We start from the raw sequence: 17,755 nt of genomic DNA on the forward strand, positions 1-17,755 counted from the left end.
AAGATCCATTAAAAGTATGGCCCCTAGAGAGGTCACAAGGTTTTTCTATTTTTAGACCTACTGACCTAGTTTTTGACCCAGCTTGAACCAGTTTCGAACTTGACCTAGATATCATCAAGATAACATTCTGACCAATTTCATACAGATCCCATGAAAAATATGGCCTCTAGAGAGGTCACAAGGCTTTTTTTTATTTGACCTACTGACCTAGTTTTGATGGCATGTGACCAGTTTGGAACTTGACCTAGATATCATCAAGGTGAACATTCTGACCAATTTTCCTGAAGATCCATTGAAAAGTATGGCCTCTAGAGAGGTCACAAGGTTTTTCTATTTTTAGACCTACTGACCTAGTTTTTGACCACAGTTGACCCAGTTTTGAACTTGACCTAGATATCATCAAGATAAAAATTCTGACCAATTTTCATACAGATCCCATGAAAAATATGGCCTCTAGAGAGGTCACAAGGTTTTTTTATATTTGACCTACTGACCTAGTTATTGATGGCATGTGACCCAGTTTCAAACTTGACCTAGATTCATCAAGGTGAACATTCTGACCAATTTTCCATGAAGATCCATTCACAAGTATGGCCTCTAGAGAGGTCACAAGGTTTTTCTATTTTTAGACCTACTGACCTAGTTTTTGACGCAGTTGACCCAGTTTCGAACTTGACCTAGATATCATCAAGATGAACATTCTGACCAACTTTCATACAGATCCCATGAAAAATATGGCCTCTAGAGAGGTCACAAGGTTTTTTATTATTTGACCTACTGACCTAGTTTTTGACCCATGTGACCCAGTTTCGAACTGACCTAGATATCATCAAGGTGAACATTCTGAATAACTTTCATGAAGATCCATTGAAAAGTATGGCCTCTAGAGAGGTCACAAGGTTTTTCTATTTTTAGACCTACTGACCTAGTTTTTGATCGCAGTTGACCAGTTTCGAACTTGACCTAGACGTCATCAAGATAAAAATTCTGACCAATTCTATCCATATTGACAGATTCACATGCAAAATTTGGCGCACGAGAAAGGAGTGCAAAAAAGGCTTTTATTGTGCATGTACTATAATGATATGGACAATAGTTATTGTTGCATTTGAACGTGTTTCAAATACTTCGACTAGATATTACTTTCAAGGAAAAACAATTGTGACCAACTTTCATGATATCCATTCCAAATATGGCCTCTAGAAAGTAAAAATGGTTTGTGTTTTTCATTTTTAGACCAATGACCTATGTTTTGATCGCAGTTGACACCAGTTTCGAACTTGACCTAATATTCATCAGATGAACATTCTGACCAACTTTCATACAGATCCCATGAAAAATATGGCCTCTAGGAGGTCACAAGGTTTTTTAATTATTTGACCTACTGACCTAGTTTTTGAGAGCACGTGACCCAGTTTCGAACAAGACCTAGATATCATCAAGGTGAACATTCTGAATAACTTTCATGAAGATCCATTGAAAAGTATGGCCTCTGGAGAGGTCACAAGGTTTTTCTATTTTTAGACCTACTGACCTAGTTTTTGATCGCAGTTGACCCAGTTTCGAACTTGACCTAGACATCATCAAGATAAACATTCTGACCAACTTTCATAAAGATCCCATGAAAAATGTGACCTCTAGAGTGGTCACAAGCAAAAGTTTACGCACAGACGCACGGATGGACGACGGACGCTGCGTGATCACAAAAGCTCACATTGTCACTTTGTGACATGTGAGCTAATAAATGATAATTGTTGGTACAATATTAAATTGTGTTGCATTTGTAAAGTGTTTTAGAATACTTCGTACAGAAAGCTTAAAAAATTACCTTTCTACTGAGAACACAAGATATGTAGATGTAAGCAACAACCATGATCAACAACATTCCAAATAATGGACCATACCATCTGTAATACAAGTATAAATCGGAATATTGGTGATAGCAATAGATGATGTCATCTTTTATACAAATATAATGTCAATATTGATGAGAACAATTGACCATACCATCTGTTATACATGTACCAGGTAAATATTAGTGAGAACAATGGACCATACCATCTTTAATACATGTATAATGTCAATATTGGTGAGAACAATGGACCATACCATCTTTAATACATGTATAATGTCAATATTGGTGAGAACAATGGACCATACCATCTTTAATACATGTATAATGTTAAAATTGGTGAGAACAATAGACCAATAAAATTACCATCTGTAATACAGTATATGTGAATATTGGGTGAGAACAATGGACCATACCATCTTTAATACATGTATCATGTTAAAATTGGTGAAAACAATGGACCATACTATCTGTTATTATACAGTATATGTGAATACAGGGGAGAACAATGGACCAAACCATCTGTAATACAGTATATGCGAAAACTCAGGGCTTAACCTAGGCTAAGATTTTAGGGAGAAGTGACTTCTCACTTCTCCCTCAACTAAGATTAGGGAGAAGTGGGGAGATTTTAGGGAGAAGTGAAGAGATCTCAGGGAAACAGGAGAGATTTCAGTGTCATCACTTGCAAGTCGAAAAAGGAACTAAATATACTTTAAACTGTATTTAAATAATTTCTTGTCTTTGTTTAAGTCCACTTAAAGTTTTCTTATCCTTGCGAATCTAATTTCTCATCTTGTAAATCTATATAATGTGATTACTGTAAATTGTTATTCAAAGTATTTTTCAGTCTTGAAAATTTCCTAATTACTGCCAAAACCAAACACCTTTTAATTATGAATAGAATTTCAAAACAGTTCTATCATTTCATATTCTAAAACTGGCCCAGCAAAAATTATGGAAACAGTTTAAAGGTCCATTACTAAGGGAAAGTGAGTTGGCATTTTTTTTCATAGCCAGTGCATAGACTTCTGCAAGACACTAAATAATGAAGATTGGCAAGTCAAAATTTACAGAAGGTCTTTGGAACTCAAAGAAATGTATGTGTATTATGTTGAAATTTCAATGAATCGACAGAATGACCCCCCAGGTCTTTTTAACTTTCTTCATACTTCATAGAAAAATAATTGTACATATACTGCGATTTATTTCGAATTTCTACATACCAACTTTCATTTTCCAATAAAATGAAATAGTTTCTGTGCTTTTTAAAAGAAATTAAGATGTTCACTTTCCTTAGTATTGGACCTTTAAATGTTCCGGGTCACTGTAACCTTCACCTTTGGCCTACTGACCTTAAAATCAATAGGGGTCATCTGCTTGGTCCAAGCGTTCTAAGTTATCATCCAGAAACCGTTTAACTGTTCCTGGCCAATCTGACCTTGAACTTTGACGAAATGACCTCAAAATCAATAGGGGTCATCTGCTGGTCATGATCAATCTCCTATCAATTTTCCTTATTCTAGGCCCAAGCGTTCTTGAGGTATCGCCCGTAAACGGTTTTACTGTTCCTGGACTCTGTGACCTTGACCTTTGACCTACTGACCTCAAAATCAATAGGGGTCATCTGCTGGTCATGACCAACCTCCCTATCAACTTTCACGATCCTAGGCCCAAGCAATCTTGACTTATCATCCGGAAACCGTTTTACTGTTCCGGGTCACTGTGACCTTGAACTTTGACCTACTGACCTCAAAATCAATAGGGGTCATCTGCTGGTCATGACCAACCATCCTATCAACTTTCATGATCCTAGGCCTAAGGTTTCTTGAGTAATCATCTGGAAACCGTTTAACTGTTCAGGGTCACTGTGACCTTGACCTTTGACATACAGTACTCAAAATCTATTGGAGTCATCTGCAGGTGATGACCAACCTTCCTATCAACTTTCATGATCCTAGGCCCAAGCGTTCTTGAGTTATCATCCGGAAATGGATTGGTCTACATACAGACCGACCGACCGACCTACAGACCGACTGACATCTGCAAAACAATATACCCCTCCTTCTTCGAACGGGGGCATAATAATTTCTAGTAAACTTACATTCCAACTCTCCATCTCCAGTCATCCTTTATCCAGCTGAAAGTATGTATAATGTATTTAGCATTTAAGTTAAACATATCGAGGGGTTAAAGCCAGAACGGTATAAGTCCATTTTTCAAATAGTGGAGAAAAATGCAAAAGAAGGTTTTAGACACATAAAACTTTTTAATGAATCAGAATATTTAGATAAGATTTGGTTATATTATAGACAATAATGTTGTTACAATGTATGAAGAATATAAAAGGACTACTCATAAATTAAATTGGTTTTATAGTTAAAATTGTACTTAACTCAATCTGGCATACAACAAAATGGAAAATAATTCGAGGGTTCAATGTGTTAAGTGCACTTAGTTCTCTAAAATATTGCAATAATGCTGGTTTTATTCGATGCCATACTGTCACAAGTGCACTTATAACAAAACTGTTAAATCTTATGACATGATTTACAAAGACTAAGGAAATATGTGCACTTAGTACAAATAGAAATGTTGAGTAAAATGTGTATAAAATTACAAAATATGTTTAAAATTGTATAACAATTACACTACACAAAATTTTCAACAATCCATTCTAGATATTAGTAAAAGAACGTTTTCCCATCTTTTTCTATTATAGTACCTCTTAAAACAAAACAACTCTTGTACTTATAATAACTATTCAATATCAGACTCATCACTTACTTTTCAACATGTCTGGTTCTGATAGGCAGTCTCTGGCTGCTTTTTCAGAATGAATATTCTTGAAATACTGATGGAATTCTGAAGATGTTGTTTCATCAGAACAAAGCTAAAGAAGTCCTTCCTTTTTTATATAATGGAAGATTTTATAGAAGCTTCTTTTCTTGGTTTCTGTTTTATACATTGGAAATGTAGGTCATCGAAACTGTATCAAACATATTCATTTGCAGGTTTACCGTCTTTAAATTTTAACCTTTTAGTTTTTTTCCAACTTTTCTGTCCCTTTTTATCCAAGCTTTTTTTTGAACTTCATACTTTGCAATGCTCTTTATGGAAAGAAATTCTCACTGGTAAATGTGCTACAACACAAGGATTTTTTGTTTTTGCCATTCTCACAATTCTATCCGACTGACAGGGTATGAATACAGTAACAGTTACTGGAGTTGCTTTCCTTGCTCTTTTATTGCCTTGTTTATACTACTACTCCATTTACAGTCATTATCCATTTGCATAAGTTCGCTTACTTAAAACTTGCTCAATGGTTTCTATGTTATTTGTTTTTTTTTTCTTTTGCATGCCAAGTGTTTATAAAAATCTCCGTGATCAAAATTCCCTTCTCTGGAAAAAGACAGTATGTTACAAAATCCCATTCATACTTTTGCAGGGGTATCATATTCCCCTCTTTAAAAATAGCAGGGGTATCATAATCCCCTTCTTCAAAATGTCGGGGCTATCAAAATCCCCTTGATTAGAATACCCTCTACTGAAGAAAATATCAACAAGGGTAACTTTTAAGTTAATATTTGAAGAAATTGTGTGGTTCCTATTTTGATAAAGTGAAAATAATCAATGAACTAACTTTAAGTATTATATTAAACTATTTTATATCCAAAATTCAACAAAATAGAACTTCGAGTTTTAACAACTGATAAACTGAAACGGTGGAAGTGAAATTTAAAATTAAACAAACTGAATAATATTTCTCTTATTGTTTTCATTAAAATTATTATCACTGTTATTAAATAAACACAGTATTTCTGACAAACAAAATATGATCAACATTATGCATTGAAGTGGCATTGAAGTGTGTCTGAACTTTTAGCTCATAACAATACTGGGGTAAAGGCGGAGGATAGCGGATAAGTCATGCCTCACTAATTGACGTTGAATTATACCAACTAAACACTATTGTCATTAAATGGAAATTCTGTAAAAATAATTATCAATTTTTATTGTCCCCTACTTTAATGTTATAGCAACAATTCTCACCTTCACAACAATCACAATGAAAAAACATATGCATTACTGTCCTAGTAAATTATTTTATGTACATGTATGCCAACTTCAAAGTTCACAAGAGCTTCTTTATTCTTTATTCTTCAGATATTTTCCACAAATTTCATGTTGAACTTAAATTAGGCAAAGAGAAGAAAAACAAATTGTATCAACCTAATTCTCTCTTTATACATGTAATAAACTTGGTTGACAATGGAACATGGAATCAGTAAAACTACGACTGCAGATGGTTGGTTTTGTTTTGTGCTCAATTTGTTTGATTTTTTTTCTCTATCTCTGGTTTTCATTTTACTATGTTCCTGAATAAACAGTCTCAACGGTTTTGTCATCTGTTCTGTCTATTCTTTGTTTTTTGTTCACAGCACAAGCTTGACAAAAAACTGATTGTTTACATCCTTTTATAATTCCCTCTCATAGTTTTAATACTTTTCTTTGCCATTACTATTTAATATATACGAATATGGCAGAATACTGTTAAATCTGATGTTTTCACCATTTTAGCAAGGAACAATATAAGTTTTCACGTGAATATAACATAAACCTTAATAAAAATATTACTTTCCATTTACAATTAACATTTATATACCTTGTGGATACAAGTTCTGAAAGTATTTTCTTTCCTAATTAACCAAAGGTGTTAATTCCAGAATGTATTAAGTGATCATATTTCATTTGTGCCTTGAATTATTAACATAATGTGTTACTTCTAGAATGGTTTAAGTGCACTTGTATCGTTTTGGCACATTTTTTACATTACATAATATATCAAAATGTATACCGCCAGAAGGAACTAAGTGCACTTAAATCCTTCTGGTTTTCAAGTTAATGCACTTATAACGTTCTGGCATACAACAATACTGATGTTAAGCACTTATTGCAATATGGTTCCCTTTGATATCTTAGGTTTTATACCTTATATGGTGCCAGAGATAAGGGCAAAAGAAGGAGCTTTAAAAATGGTATTAAAAAGTCTAAAAAAGTGATTTTCAGTAAAACGTGGACTTATACCGTTCTGGCTTTAACCCCTCGATATCTACCTTACATTGAGTGTTTCCTAGAGTACTAGGTTAATTAATCAGTCTTATAATTATTTTACATGTTTTGAATAAGGTTTAAAAACTATGAAATAATGGCAACCCAAGACTAAATAAAATTGACTTTAAATGTGCGGATCTCTTTATTCATGGGCAAATATTGCAAAAACAAACATAAGTACCTATATATATTATTTCACCATATTATAGACTGTATGTTTATTTACAACTGTGAGAAGTGTCATTAAAATCTATATTGTACTCAAAATGTCATCAAAGTTGTGATTTTCCTATAGACCATCATAATGAACACTGGTATGAGGTCTGCATTTTTCAAAATTATCAAAAAATGAAGCACACAACCCTATATTTTTATTTGTGGAATTGATCAAGTATATCCTGAGGTTTCAGAAAACCAGGGTTTAATGGAAATCTACACTGTAGAACAAAATTTGATCCAAATGTGATGAACTACCAGAACTGATGTCACAATAGTGCCAGTTCTATATGATGTCTCCTAAATGTACACTATATTAGACAAGGTCTATCCCTAGCGCATGCTCAGACAAATGAATTCTTTCCCCATTAGATAGGCAAGATATAATTAACAGGACTTACCGACCGCCATTAGCAGGCCAATAATGGTTTTTAATGGTTTTTAATGGCTTACCACCAGGTACCAGCTTTCCAGAATTGTTCCCAATAAATGGCAGAAAAGACTTACCACCAGGCACCAGTGGTTTCAGAGTTGTTCCCAATAAATGACAGCAAAGACTTACTACCAGGCACCAGTGGTTCCAGAATGGTTCCCAATAAATGGCAGCAAAGACTTACCACCAGCGGTTCCAAATAAATAGCAGCAAAGACTTACCACCAGGCACCAGCGGTTCCAAAATGGTTCCCAATAAATGGCAGCAAAGACTTACCACCAGGCACCAGCAGGTCCATAATGGTTCCCAATAAATGGCAGCAAAGACATAAATAATGAAATTCCCCAGCTCACTAGATGATACAACCTGAGAAAATAAACAATAAACAGTCAAACTTCGTTACCTCGAACTGGAATGAAGTTGCAAAATTTGTATGAGTTATCAGTAAATTGAGTTATCAAGATATAGACAATATTGGAATTTTGCTGGGAAGATGAGTTTGGGCCAAGGGTGATTTTCAAATTTTCCGGGTTCAAGCAAAGAAAAATCAACTGAATATATATAATCTTTATATGTAAATTGTTATGTGGATCTTACTAATTTTTGAAAATCTCCTGACAATAGACTAGTGTATTTATCAACAATCTTCTGTTGATGTCTTACATAAACATTTCATTGACATGATGCTAACACATGTTCTGAAAGAACAATAATACAGAGCTGTCTCTTCAAGAATTATCACTATACACTGTACTAAGTGGACAGATGATTTGCAAAACAACATCCTAACAGTCTTTCCTATGAATTAATAGTCCTTACATAAAACAAATGCTACTTTATACATTGTATTAAAGAGAATTCCTAGTTTTTTTCCTTTCATAGATTTTTCTGACATTCACATATATGATAGGAAAATTTGTGCTGAAAACAATGAACTAATAAAAACAATGGGTCATCAGGCTTGTTTTTGTGAAAGATTGTTTTGAACACACCCACTGTTGCTAAAACTGCCAGTGATTTTTCAACATTTTCATAATTTTCTGCTTTTTTATAAATACCAACCAAAATATACATCAAGACAGCACAATAAGGTTTATTCTTTTTACATATTTTATTATATACTTATTTGATATCATAGTCATATTTGTAATACTATATCCTTACAATAATGGGTAAAAATGAAAAAAAAAAATCTTGTTTCATATTCACTTTTGTGAACTTTTTTCAATGAAAAATACCCATAGTGAAGAATATTTTTTTAAATTTTGAAATAACTGTTTCATAGAAATTTTTCCTGTTTTTCATGTATATAAATAATTGTATTGTGAGCATAAAAATGGATAAAAATGTATGGGTCACCAGGCGAAATTTTATGTTAAGACCGTTTATTTTGAATACAACACCTGTTCGGACGAAAAATGGCGCAAACCTGACCAAATTGATCACAGGTATATCTGCTAGAAGTTAAAAAGAAGTTTAAAAAATTCCTAATTCTTTCTATAATTGAATACTAAATAATCTGAAAGGTGATATTGTCTTATCAGTACTAAGTCAATTGTCTTACATTATATGAACAACACTGTCTGTGTACTAAAATGCGATGTGAAAACACAACCACAACAAGAGGACCATGATGGTCCTGAATCGCTCACCTGTTCCCACATGACCCAGTTTTGAACTGAGTATGACGTTGTTTTTTCTATTATTTGACATAGTGACCTAGTTTTTGAGATCATTTGACCCAGTTTTGAACCTCACCTAGATATCATCAAGATAAAAATTCTGACCAATTTTCATGAAGATCCATTGAAAAATATGGCCTTTAGAGAGGTCACAAAGTTTTTTTATTAATTGACCTACTGACCTAGTTATTGATGACACGTGACCCAGTTTCGAACTTGACCTAGATATCATCAACGTGAACATTCTGACCAATTTTCATGAAAATCCACTTGAAAGTATGGTCTCTAGAGAGGTCACAAGGATTTTCTATTTTTAGATCTACTGGCCTAGTTTTTGACCGCAGTTGACCCAGTTTCAAACTTGACCAAGATATCATCAAGATAAACATTCAGACCAATTTTCATACAGATCCCATGAAAAATATGGCCTCTAGAGAGGTCACAAGGTTTTTTTCATTATTTGACCTACTGACCTAGTTATTGAACGCAGTTGACCCAGTTTCGAACTTGATCTAGATATCATCAAGGTGAACATTCTGACCAATTTTCATGAAGATCCATTTGAAAGTATGGCCTCTAGAGAGGTCACAAGGTTTTTCTATTTTTAGACCTACTGACCTAGATTTTGACCACAGTTGACCCAGTTTCAAACCTGATCTAGATATCATCAAGATGAACATTCAGACCAACTTTCATACAGATCCCATGAAAAATACAGCCTCTAGAGAGGTCACAAGGTTTCTTTATTATTTGACCTACTGACCTAGTTTTTGAGCTCATTTGACCCAGTTCTGAACCTGACCTAGATATGATCAAGATAAAAATTCTGACCAATTTTCATGAAGATCCATTCAAAAGTAAGGCCTCTAGAGAGGTCACAAGGTTTTTCTATTTTTAGACCTACTGACCTAGTTTTTGACCGCACGTGACCCAGTTTCAAACTTGACCTAGATATCATCAAGGTGAACATCCAGACAAACTTTCATACAGATACCGTGAAATATATATGGCCTCTAGAGAGGTCACAAGGTTTTTCTATTATTTGACCTACTGACCTAGTTTTTGACCACACGTGACCCAGTTTCGAACTTGACCTAGATATCATCAAGTTGAACCTTCTGACCAATTTTCATGAAGATCTTTTGAAAAATATGGCCTCTAGAGAGGTCACAAGGTTTTTCTATTTTAGACCTACTGACCTAGTTTTTGAACGCACGTGACCCAGTTTCAAACTTGACCTAGATATCATCAAGGTGAACATTCTGACCAATTTCATAAAGACCCAATGAAAAATGTGACCTCTAGAGTGGTCACAAGCAAAATTTCACGGACAGACGGACTGACGCATGGACGACGGACGCTGCGCGATCACTAAAGCTCACCTTGTCACTTTGTGACAGGTGAGCTAAAAATGGCAAGATACCTGTTAGACATGATACTTGTCAATACAACATAAACCAGTATCAACACTTGATTACTGATAAAACTTATCAAAAATGTTATTTCATTCAAGATTACTCATATTTAAGATTGTCTCCCACATGTTTCAACAAATGTTGACTTCACTTCAGTTTTCCATAGAAAGTGTCGGCTGCGCAGAAAGATGCGTATAACAAGAGGACCATGATGGTCCTGAATCGCTCACTATCCCCACATGACCCAGTGTTGAACTGAGTATGACGTCGTTATTTCTATTATTTGACATAGTGACCTAGTTTTTGAGCACATGTGACCTAGATATCATCAAGATAAAAAATTCTGACCAATTTTCATGAAGATCCATTGAAAAATATGGCCTCTAGAGAGGTCACAAGGTGTTTCTATTATTTGACCTAATGACCTAGTTTTTTAAGGCACGTGACCCACTTTTAAACTTGACCTAGATATCATCAAGGTGAACATTCTCACCAATTTTCATGAAGATCTCATGAAAAATATGGACTCTAGAGAGGTCACAAGGTTTTTCTATTTTTCGACCTACTGACCTAGTTTTTGACCGCACATGACCCAGTTTTGAACTTCACCTAGATATCATCAAGCTGAACATTCTCACCAATTTTCATGAAGATCCATTGATAAATATGGCCTCTAGAGAGGTCACAAGGTTTTTCTATTTTTAGACCTAATGACCTAGTTTTTGACCCCACGTGACCCAGTTTCGAACTTGACCTAGATATCATCAAGGTGAACATTCTGACCAATATTCATGAAGATCTCATGAAAAATATGGCCTCTAGAGAGGTCACAAGGTTTTTCTATTTTTAGACCTACTGACCTAGTTTTTGACCCCACATGACCCAGTTTCGAACTTGACCTAGATATCATCAAGGTGAACATTCTGACCAATTTTCATGAAGATCTTGTGAAATATATGGCCTCTAGAGAGGTCACAAGGTTTTTCTATTTTTAGACCTACTGACCTAGTTTTTGATGGCACGTGACCCAGTTTCGACCTTGACATAGATATCATCAAGATGAACATTCTGACTAACTTTTATAAAGATCCCACAAAAAATGTGACCTCTACAGATGTCACAAGGAAAAGTTTACGCACGGACGACGGACGCTGCGTGACCACAAAAGCTCACCTTGTCACTATGTGACAGGTGAGCTAAAAAACTATAGGAATTCCCTTTAAAAATACAGTTATGATTGTCAAAAAATATCTGACATATAAATATTCATTTGTTACCTCAAATATTTGAATATTGTTTCACTATTCAAAATATTAGAGACATAAATATGAAATTATCAAAACAGTTTATCAAAATATCAACATTGTTGTTAATATTACATTATTTTTTGAAGCCCTGTTTTGTGTTAAAAATTATGGCTGAAAATGGCTTCTTTAGGAGTTAGACCTGTGATTGTGTATATTGTCTTGGTTAATACACGTTGATATGGTAATGACATTTTGGGCCTGTCGTTAATCCACTCACTGAAAAGTGAGTGGTCAATACTCAAATTGTTACAACTGGGTTTCAAATAAATTAATCAATCCTGCATTGTGATATCAATTCAAACCAACAACAAGAGGGCCATGATGGCCCTATATTGCTCACCTGAGTTTAATTGCTCGCTTGAACAAATTTCTTTGCTAAAGCTTCAAAAACAAAAAAAAATTAGGTGAAAAGGTCATGGTGAAGATTCTTCAAGATATTTAGTACTGAAATCTGTTGAAAAAATATACAGGTGGTCCAAATCTCTTTGCTGTAGCTTCAAAAACAAGAAAGTAGGTCAGTAGGTCAGTGTTAATAATATTTAAGATGAGTATTGAAATCTGTATCAAAAGTTCTACATGTGGTCCAAATTTCCATGCTGTATCTTCAAAAACAAGAAAGTAGGTCAGTAGATCAAGATAAAGACTATTCAAGATGAGTATTGAAATCTGTATCAAACATTATACATGTGGTCCAAATCATTTTGCTGTAGCTTCAAAAACAAGAAAGTAGGTGAGTAGGTCACAATAAGAACATTGAAGATGAGTATTGAAATCTTTATCGAAAGTTACTGACGTAGTCCAATTTCTATGCTGTTAAGATCAGTGTGCAAAACTGTAGATGTCATGAAATTTCAAGGCTGTATCTTAAAAAACAAAAATGTAGGTCATTAGGTCAAGGTCACGGTCAAGTGACCCTTAGTAACTTGGGGTCATCAGGTAATTATTATTAAACAGTCTAGGAAATATGATCAGATAATTTTTGAAGTATATTTTCCTATATAACTCATATACCGGGGCAGGGCCTCTTTTTACCCCAGGGGCATAATTTGAACAATCTTGTTAGAGAACCACTAAGCAATGCTACATAGCAAATATCAAAGGCTTAAGCCTTGAACTTCGAGACAAGAAGATTTTCACAATTTTTTCCTGTAGAAGTCTATGTGAAACTTGGTATCCCCGTGGCAGGGCCTCTTTTCATCCCAGGGGCATAATTTGAAAAATTATGATAGAGGACCACTAGGTAATGCAACATACCAAATATCAAAAGCCTTGACCTTGCAGTTTCAGGCACTAAGAGTTTTAAAGTTTCTTTCCTACATAAGTCTATGTAAAACTTGGGACCCCCTGGATGGGGCCTCTTTTCAACTCAGGAGCTTAATTTTAAATAATCTTGGTAAAGGACCACTTGGCAATGCTACATACCAAATATCAAAAGCCTAGGCCTTGCAGTTTCAGATAAAACGATTTTTAAAGTTTTTCCTACATAAGTCTATGTAAAATTTGGTACCCCCCGGGGCAGGGCCTCTTTTCACCCTAGGGGCATACTTTGAACAATCTTAGTAGAGGACCATAAGGCAATGCTACATACCAAATATCAAAGGCTTAGGTCTTGTGGTTTCAGACAAGAAGATTTTTAAAGTTTTTTCCTATACGTCTATATAAACCATGTGACCCCGGGGAGGAGCCATATTTGACCCTTGGGGAAAAATTTGAACAATCTTGGTAGAGAACTACTATATTTGCTACATACCAAATATCAAAGACATAGGCCCTGTGGTTTTGGACAAGAAGAAATTTTAAGTTTTTCCTTTTGGTTGCCATCACAACCAGAGTTCTGCTTGGAATTCAATTCTTTGAACAATTTTGAATTCTGCCCAGTGGTTTTCAAGAAGAAGATTTTTTTAGGAATTGTTGACGGACACACGACACACTACGCACGACGGACATTGAGCGGTCACAAAAGCTCCCCATGAGCCTTTGGCTCAGTTGAGCTAAAAACAGGCAAAAATTTGACAGACATCGTCAAGGATGTACTTAAAAATCCTTGGTAACGTGTTATAATCGAAATAATATATCTCATTTAGTGATCTGCTCTTGAATAAAATCATTGTCATTCAGATGCGTATTATTATATCACTCAGGCTGCGCCCTCGTGATATAATTCCTTCGCATCTGAACTCCAATGATTTTATTCAATGACAAATCACTGGATGAGATATATTATTTCTTAAGTGAAAGATATGCACTGTAAATCATCGTCCAATCAACAAAACAACAGTTAAAAGTTATACTCAACAAGAGGACCATGATGGTCCTGAATCGCTCACCTCTTCCCACATGACCCAGTTTTGAGTATGAAGTCATTTTTTCTATTATTTGACATAGTGACCTAGTTTTTGAGCTCATGTGACCCAGTTTTGAACTTGACCTAGATATTATCAAGATAAAAATTCTGACCAATTTTCATGAAGATCCATTGAAAAATATGGTCTCTAGAGAGGTCACAAGGTTTTTCTATTATTTGACCTATTGACCTAGTTTTCGAAGGTACGTGACCCTGTTTTAAACTTTACCTAGATATCATCAAAGTGTACATTCTCACTAATTTTCATGAAGATCTCATGAAAAATATGGCCTCTAGAGAGGTCACAGGGTTTTTATATTTTTATACCTACTGGCCTAGTTTTTGACCGCATGTGACCCAGTTTCGAAACTGACCTAGATATCATCAAGGTGAACATTAGATCAATTTTCATGAAGATCCATTGAAAAATATGGCCTCTAGACAGGTCAAAAGATTTTAATAATTTTAGACCTACTGACCTAGTTTTTAACCGCAGTTGACCCAGTTTCAAACTTGACCTAGATATCATCAAGATGAACATTCAGACCAACTTTCATACAGATCCCATGAAAAGTGTGGCCTCTAGAGAGGTCACAAGGTTTTTTTATTATTTGACCTACTGACCTAGATTTTTATGGCACATGACCCAGTTTCAAACTTGACCTTGATATCATCAAGGTGAACATTCTGACTAATTTTTATGGAGATCCATTAACAAGTATGGCCTCTAGAGAAGTCACAAGGTTTTTCTATTTTTAGACCTACTGACCTAGTTTTTGATCGCACATGAAACTGTTTCGAACTTGACCTAGATATCATCAAGATGAACATTCAGACCAATTTTCATACAGATCCCATAAAAAATATGGCCTTTAGAGAGATCACAAGGTTTTTCTATTATTTGACCTACTGACCTAGTTTTTGAAGGCACGTGACCCACTTTCGAACTTAACCTAGATATCATCAAGATGAACATTCAGACCAACTTTCATACAGATCCCATGAAAAATATGGCCTCTAGAGAGGTCACAAGGTTTTTCTATTATTTGACCTACTGACCTAGTTTTTGATGGCACGTGACCCACTTTCGAACTTGACCTAGACATCATCAAGATGAACATTCTGACCAATTTTCATGAAGATCTCATGAAATATATGGCCTCTTAGAGAGGTCACAAGGTTTTTTATTTTTTAGACTACTGACCTAGTTTTTGACCGCATACGACCCAGTTTCGAATTTGACCTAGATATCATCAAGATGACGTTCAGACCAATTTTCATACAGATCCCATGAAAAATATGGCCTTTAGATAGGTCACAAAGTTTTTCTATTATTTGACCTATTGACCTAGTTTTTGAAGGCACGCGACCCAGTTTCGAACTTGACCTAGATATCATCAAGGTGAACATTCTGACCAATTTTCATGAAGATCTTGTGAAATATATGGCCTCTAGAGAGGTCACAAGGTTTTTCTATTTTTAGACCTACTGACCTAGTTTTTGACGGCACGTGACCCAGTTTCGAACTTGACCTAGATATCATCAAGGTGAACATTCTGACCAATTTTCATGAAGATCTTGTGAAATATATGGCCTCTAGAGAGGTCACAAGGTTTTTCTATTTTTAGACCTACTGACCTAGTTTTTGATGGCACGTGACCCAGTTTCGAACTTGACCTAGATATCATCAAGATGAACATTCTGACCAACTTTCATAAAGTTCCCATGAAAAATGTGACCTCTAGAGTGGTCACAAGCAAAAGTTTACGGACGCACGGACGCACGCACGCACGGACTGACGACGGACACCGCGCGATCACAAAAGCTCACCTTGTCACTTTGTGACAGGTGAGCTAAAAATGCAGCAGGAAAATGTATCTAGCATGTTTCACATCTTAGTTTAGTTCTCAATATCCAGAAAATATGGTGTCTGTAAACACAATGTTTCCTAATTTATGTAACTAACAAATGTTGAACAAAAGACAAAAACGATGATTCAGTGTGTTACTACCAGTAAAAACAAAAGTACAGTGAATACAGAATGTGGCTTGCCTGGATAAAATAAACAAACATGTTTTTAATTCTTTTGTTTTATTTATGATGAACAAATATTCCAAAATTTGTCTGGATGACTGACCAAAGTAAAGATACCAAAACTGCCATTTTTTGCCATTCCTCATTTACAAATTGCAGGAGAGAAAAGAAGTGTTATACAGTCTCTGGATTACAATGGAATGTAGTATTGAACAAGAGCTGTCTGTAAGGCAGCCAGTGCTCCACTATTTGAACTGTTGTCCCAGAAAGAGGAATATTACCCTAAATGTTAAAATAGCTATAGAGTTTCAATCTAGTATCTGCATTAGTTTTAGAGATAGTAACTTGCATGCAAATGTTTAACCTAAAATTCAAAAGGGGACATAATTTTGCAAAATAGGTGTCAGCGTTATGGGACTTGATGCTATGACCTAGTTTTAAAAACCCAAAGAAAAGTGGTTTCAACTCAATATTTGCATTAGTGTTCGAGATAGAAACTTTTAAGGAGGAATTTCTAAGTCCAAAAGGGGGCATAAATTGGCCAAAATGCATGTCAGAGTTATGGGACTTGATGCTATCGACTAGTTTTATAACCCTGAAGACACACATGAAGTTTCAATTCAATATCTGCATTAGTTTTGGACACAGTAACTTGAATGCAAAACTTTAACCAGGATTTTTTATGTCCAAAAGGGGGCATAATTTGCCCAAAATACAGGTCAGACTTATGGGACTTCATGAGTTTGGTAATTGACCTAGAAAAAGAAACAAGAGGACCATGATGGTCCTGAATCGCTCACCTATCTCCACATGACCCAGTGTTCAACTGAGTATGACATCGTTATTTCTATTATTTGACATAGTGACCTAGTTTTTGAGCACATGTGACCTAGATATCATCAAGATAAAAAATTCTGACCAATTTTCATGAAGATCCATTGAAAAATATGGCCTCTAGAGAGGTCACAAGGTTTTTCTATTATTGGACCTAATGACCTAGTTTTTGAAGGCACGTGACCCGCTTTTAAACTTGACCTAGATATCATCAAGGTGAACATTCTCACCAATTTTCATGAAGATCTCGTGAAAAATATGGTCTCTAGAGAGGTCACAAGGTTTTTCTATTTTTCGACCTACTGACCTAGTTTTTGACCGCACATGAGACAGTTACGAACCTGACCTAGATATCATCAAGCTGAACATTCTCACCAATTTTCATGAAGATCCATTGAGAAATATGGCCTCTAGAGAAGTCACAAGGTTTTTTCTATTTTTAGATCTACTGACCTAGTTTTTGACCCCACGTGACCCAGTTTCGAATCTGACTTAGATATCATCAAGATGAACAATCTGACCA

The 17,755-nt window shown here is 35.1% G+C and overlaps 1 protein-coding gene across 2 annotated transcripts in view; it reads right to left on the reverse strand.

The window, feature by feature from the left end:
• LOC123556016 (uncharacterized) overlaps positions 1 to 17,755 on the reverse strand; it is a 67,025-nt gene that overhangs the window by 23,533 nt on the left and 25,737 nt on the right. For both annotated transcript variants that reach the window (XM_053547725.1, XM_053547724.1), the window contains exons 7-9: positions 7,893 to 7,982; positions 3,957 to 3,992; positions 1,829 to 1,907 (exon numbers count right to left, since the gene is read on the reverse strand). In XM_053547725.1, the coding sequence (XP_053403700.1) occupies positions 1,829 to 1,907; positions 3,957 to 3,992; positions 7,893 to 7,982 (205 nt within the window). The remainder of the gene's footprint in view (positions 1 to 1,828; positions 1,908 to 3,956; positions 3,993 to 7,892; positions 7,983 to 17,755) is intronic.

The sequence above is a fragment of the Mercenaria mercenaria genome, chromosome 7 (assembly GCF_021730395.1).
Source record: "Mercenaria mercenaria strain notata chromosome 7, MADL_Memer_1, whole genome shotgun sequence".
NCBI classification, from domain to species: Eukaryota; Metazoa; Mollusca; class Bivalvia; order Venerida; family Veneridae; genus Mercenaria; species Mercenaria mercenaria.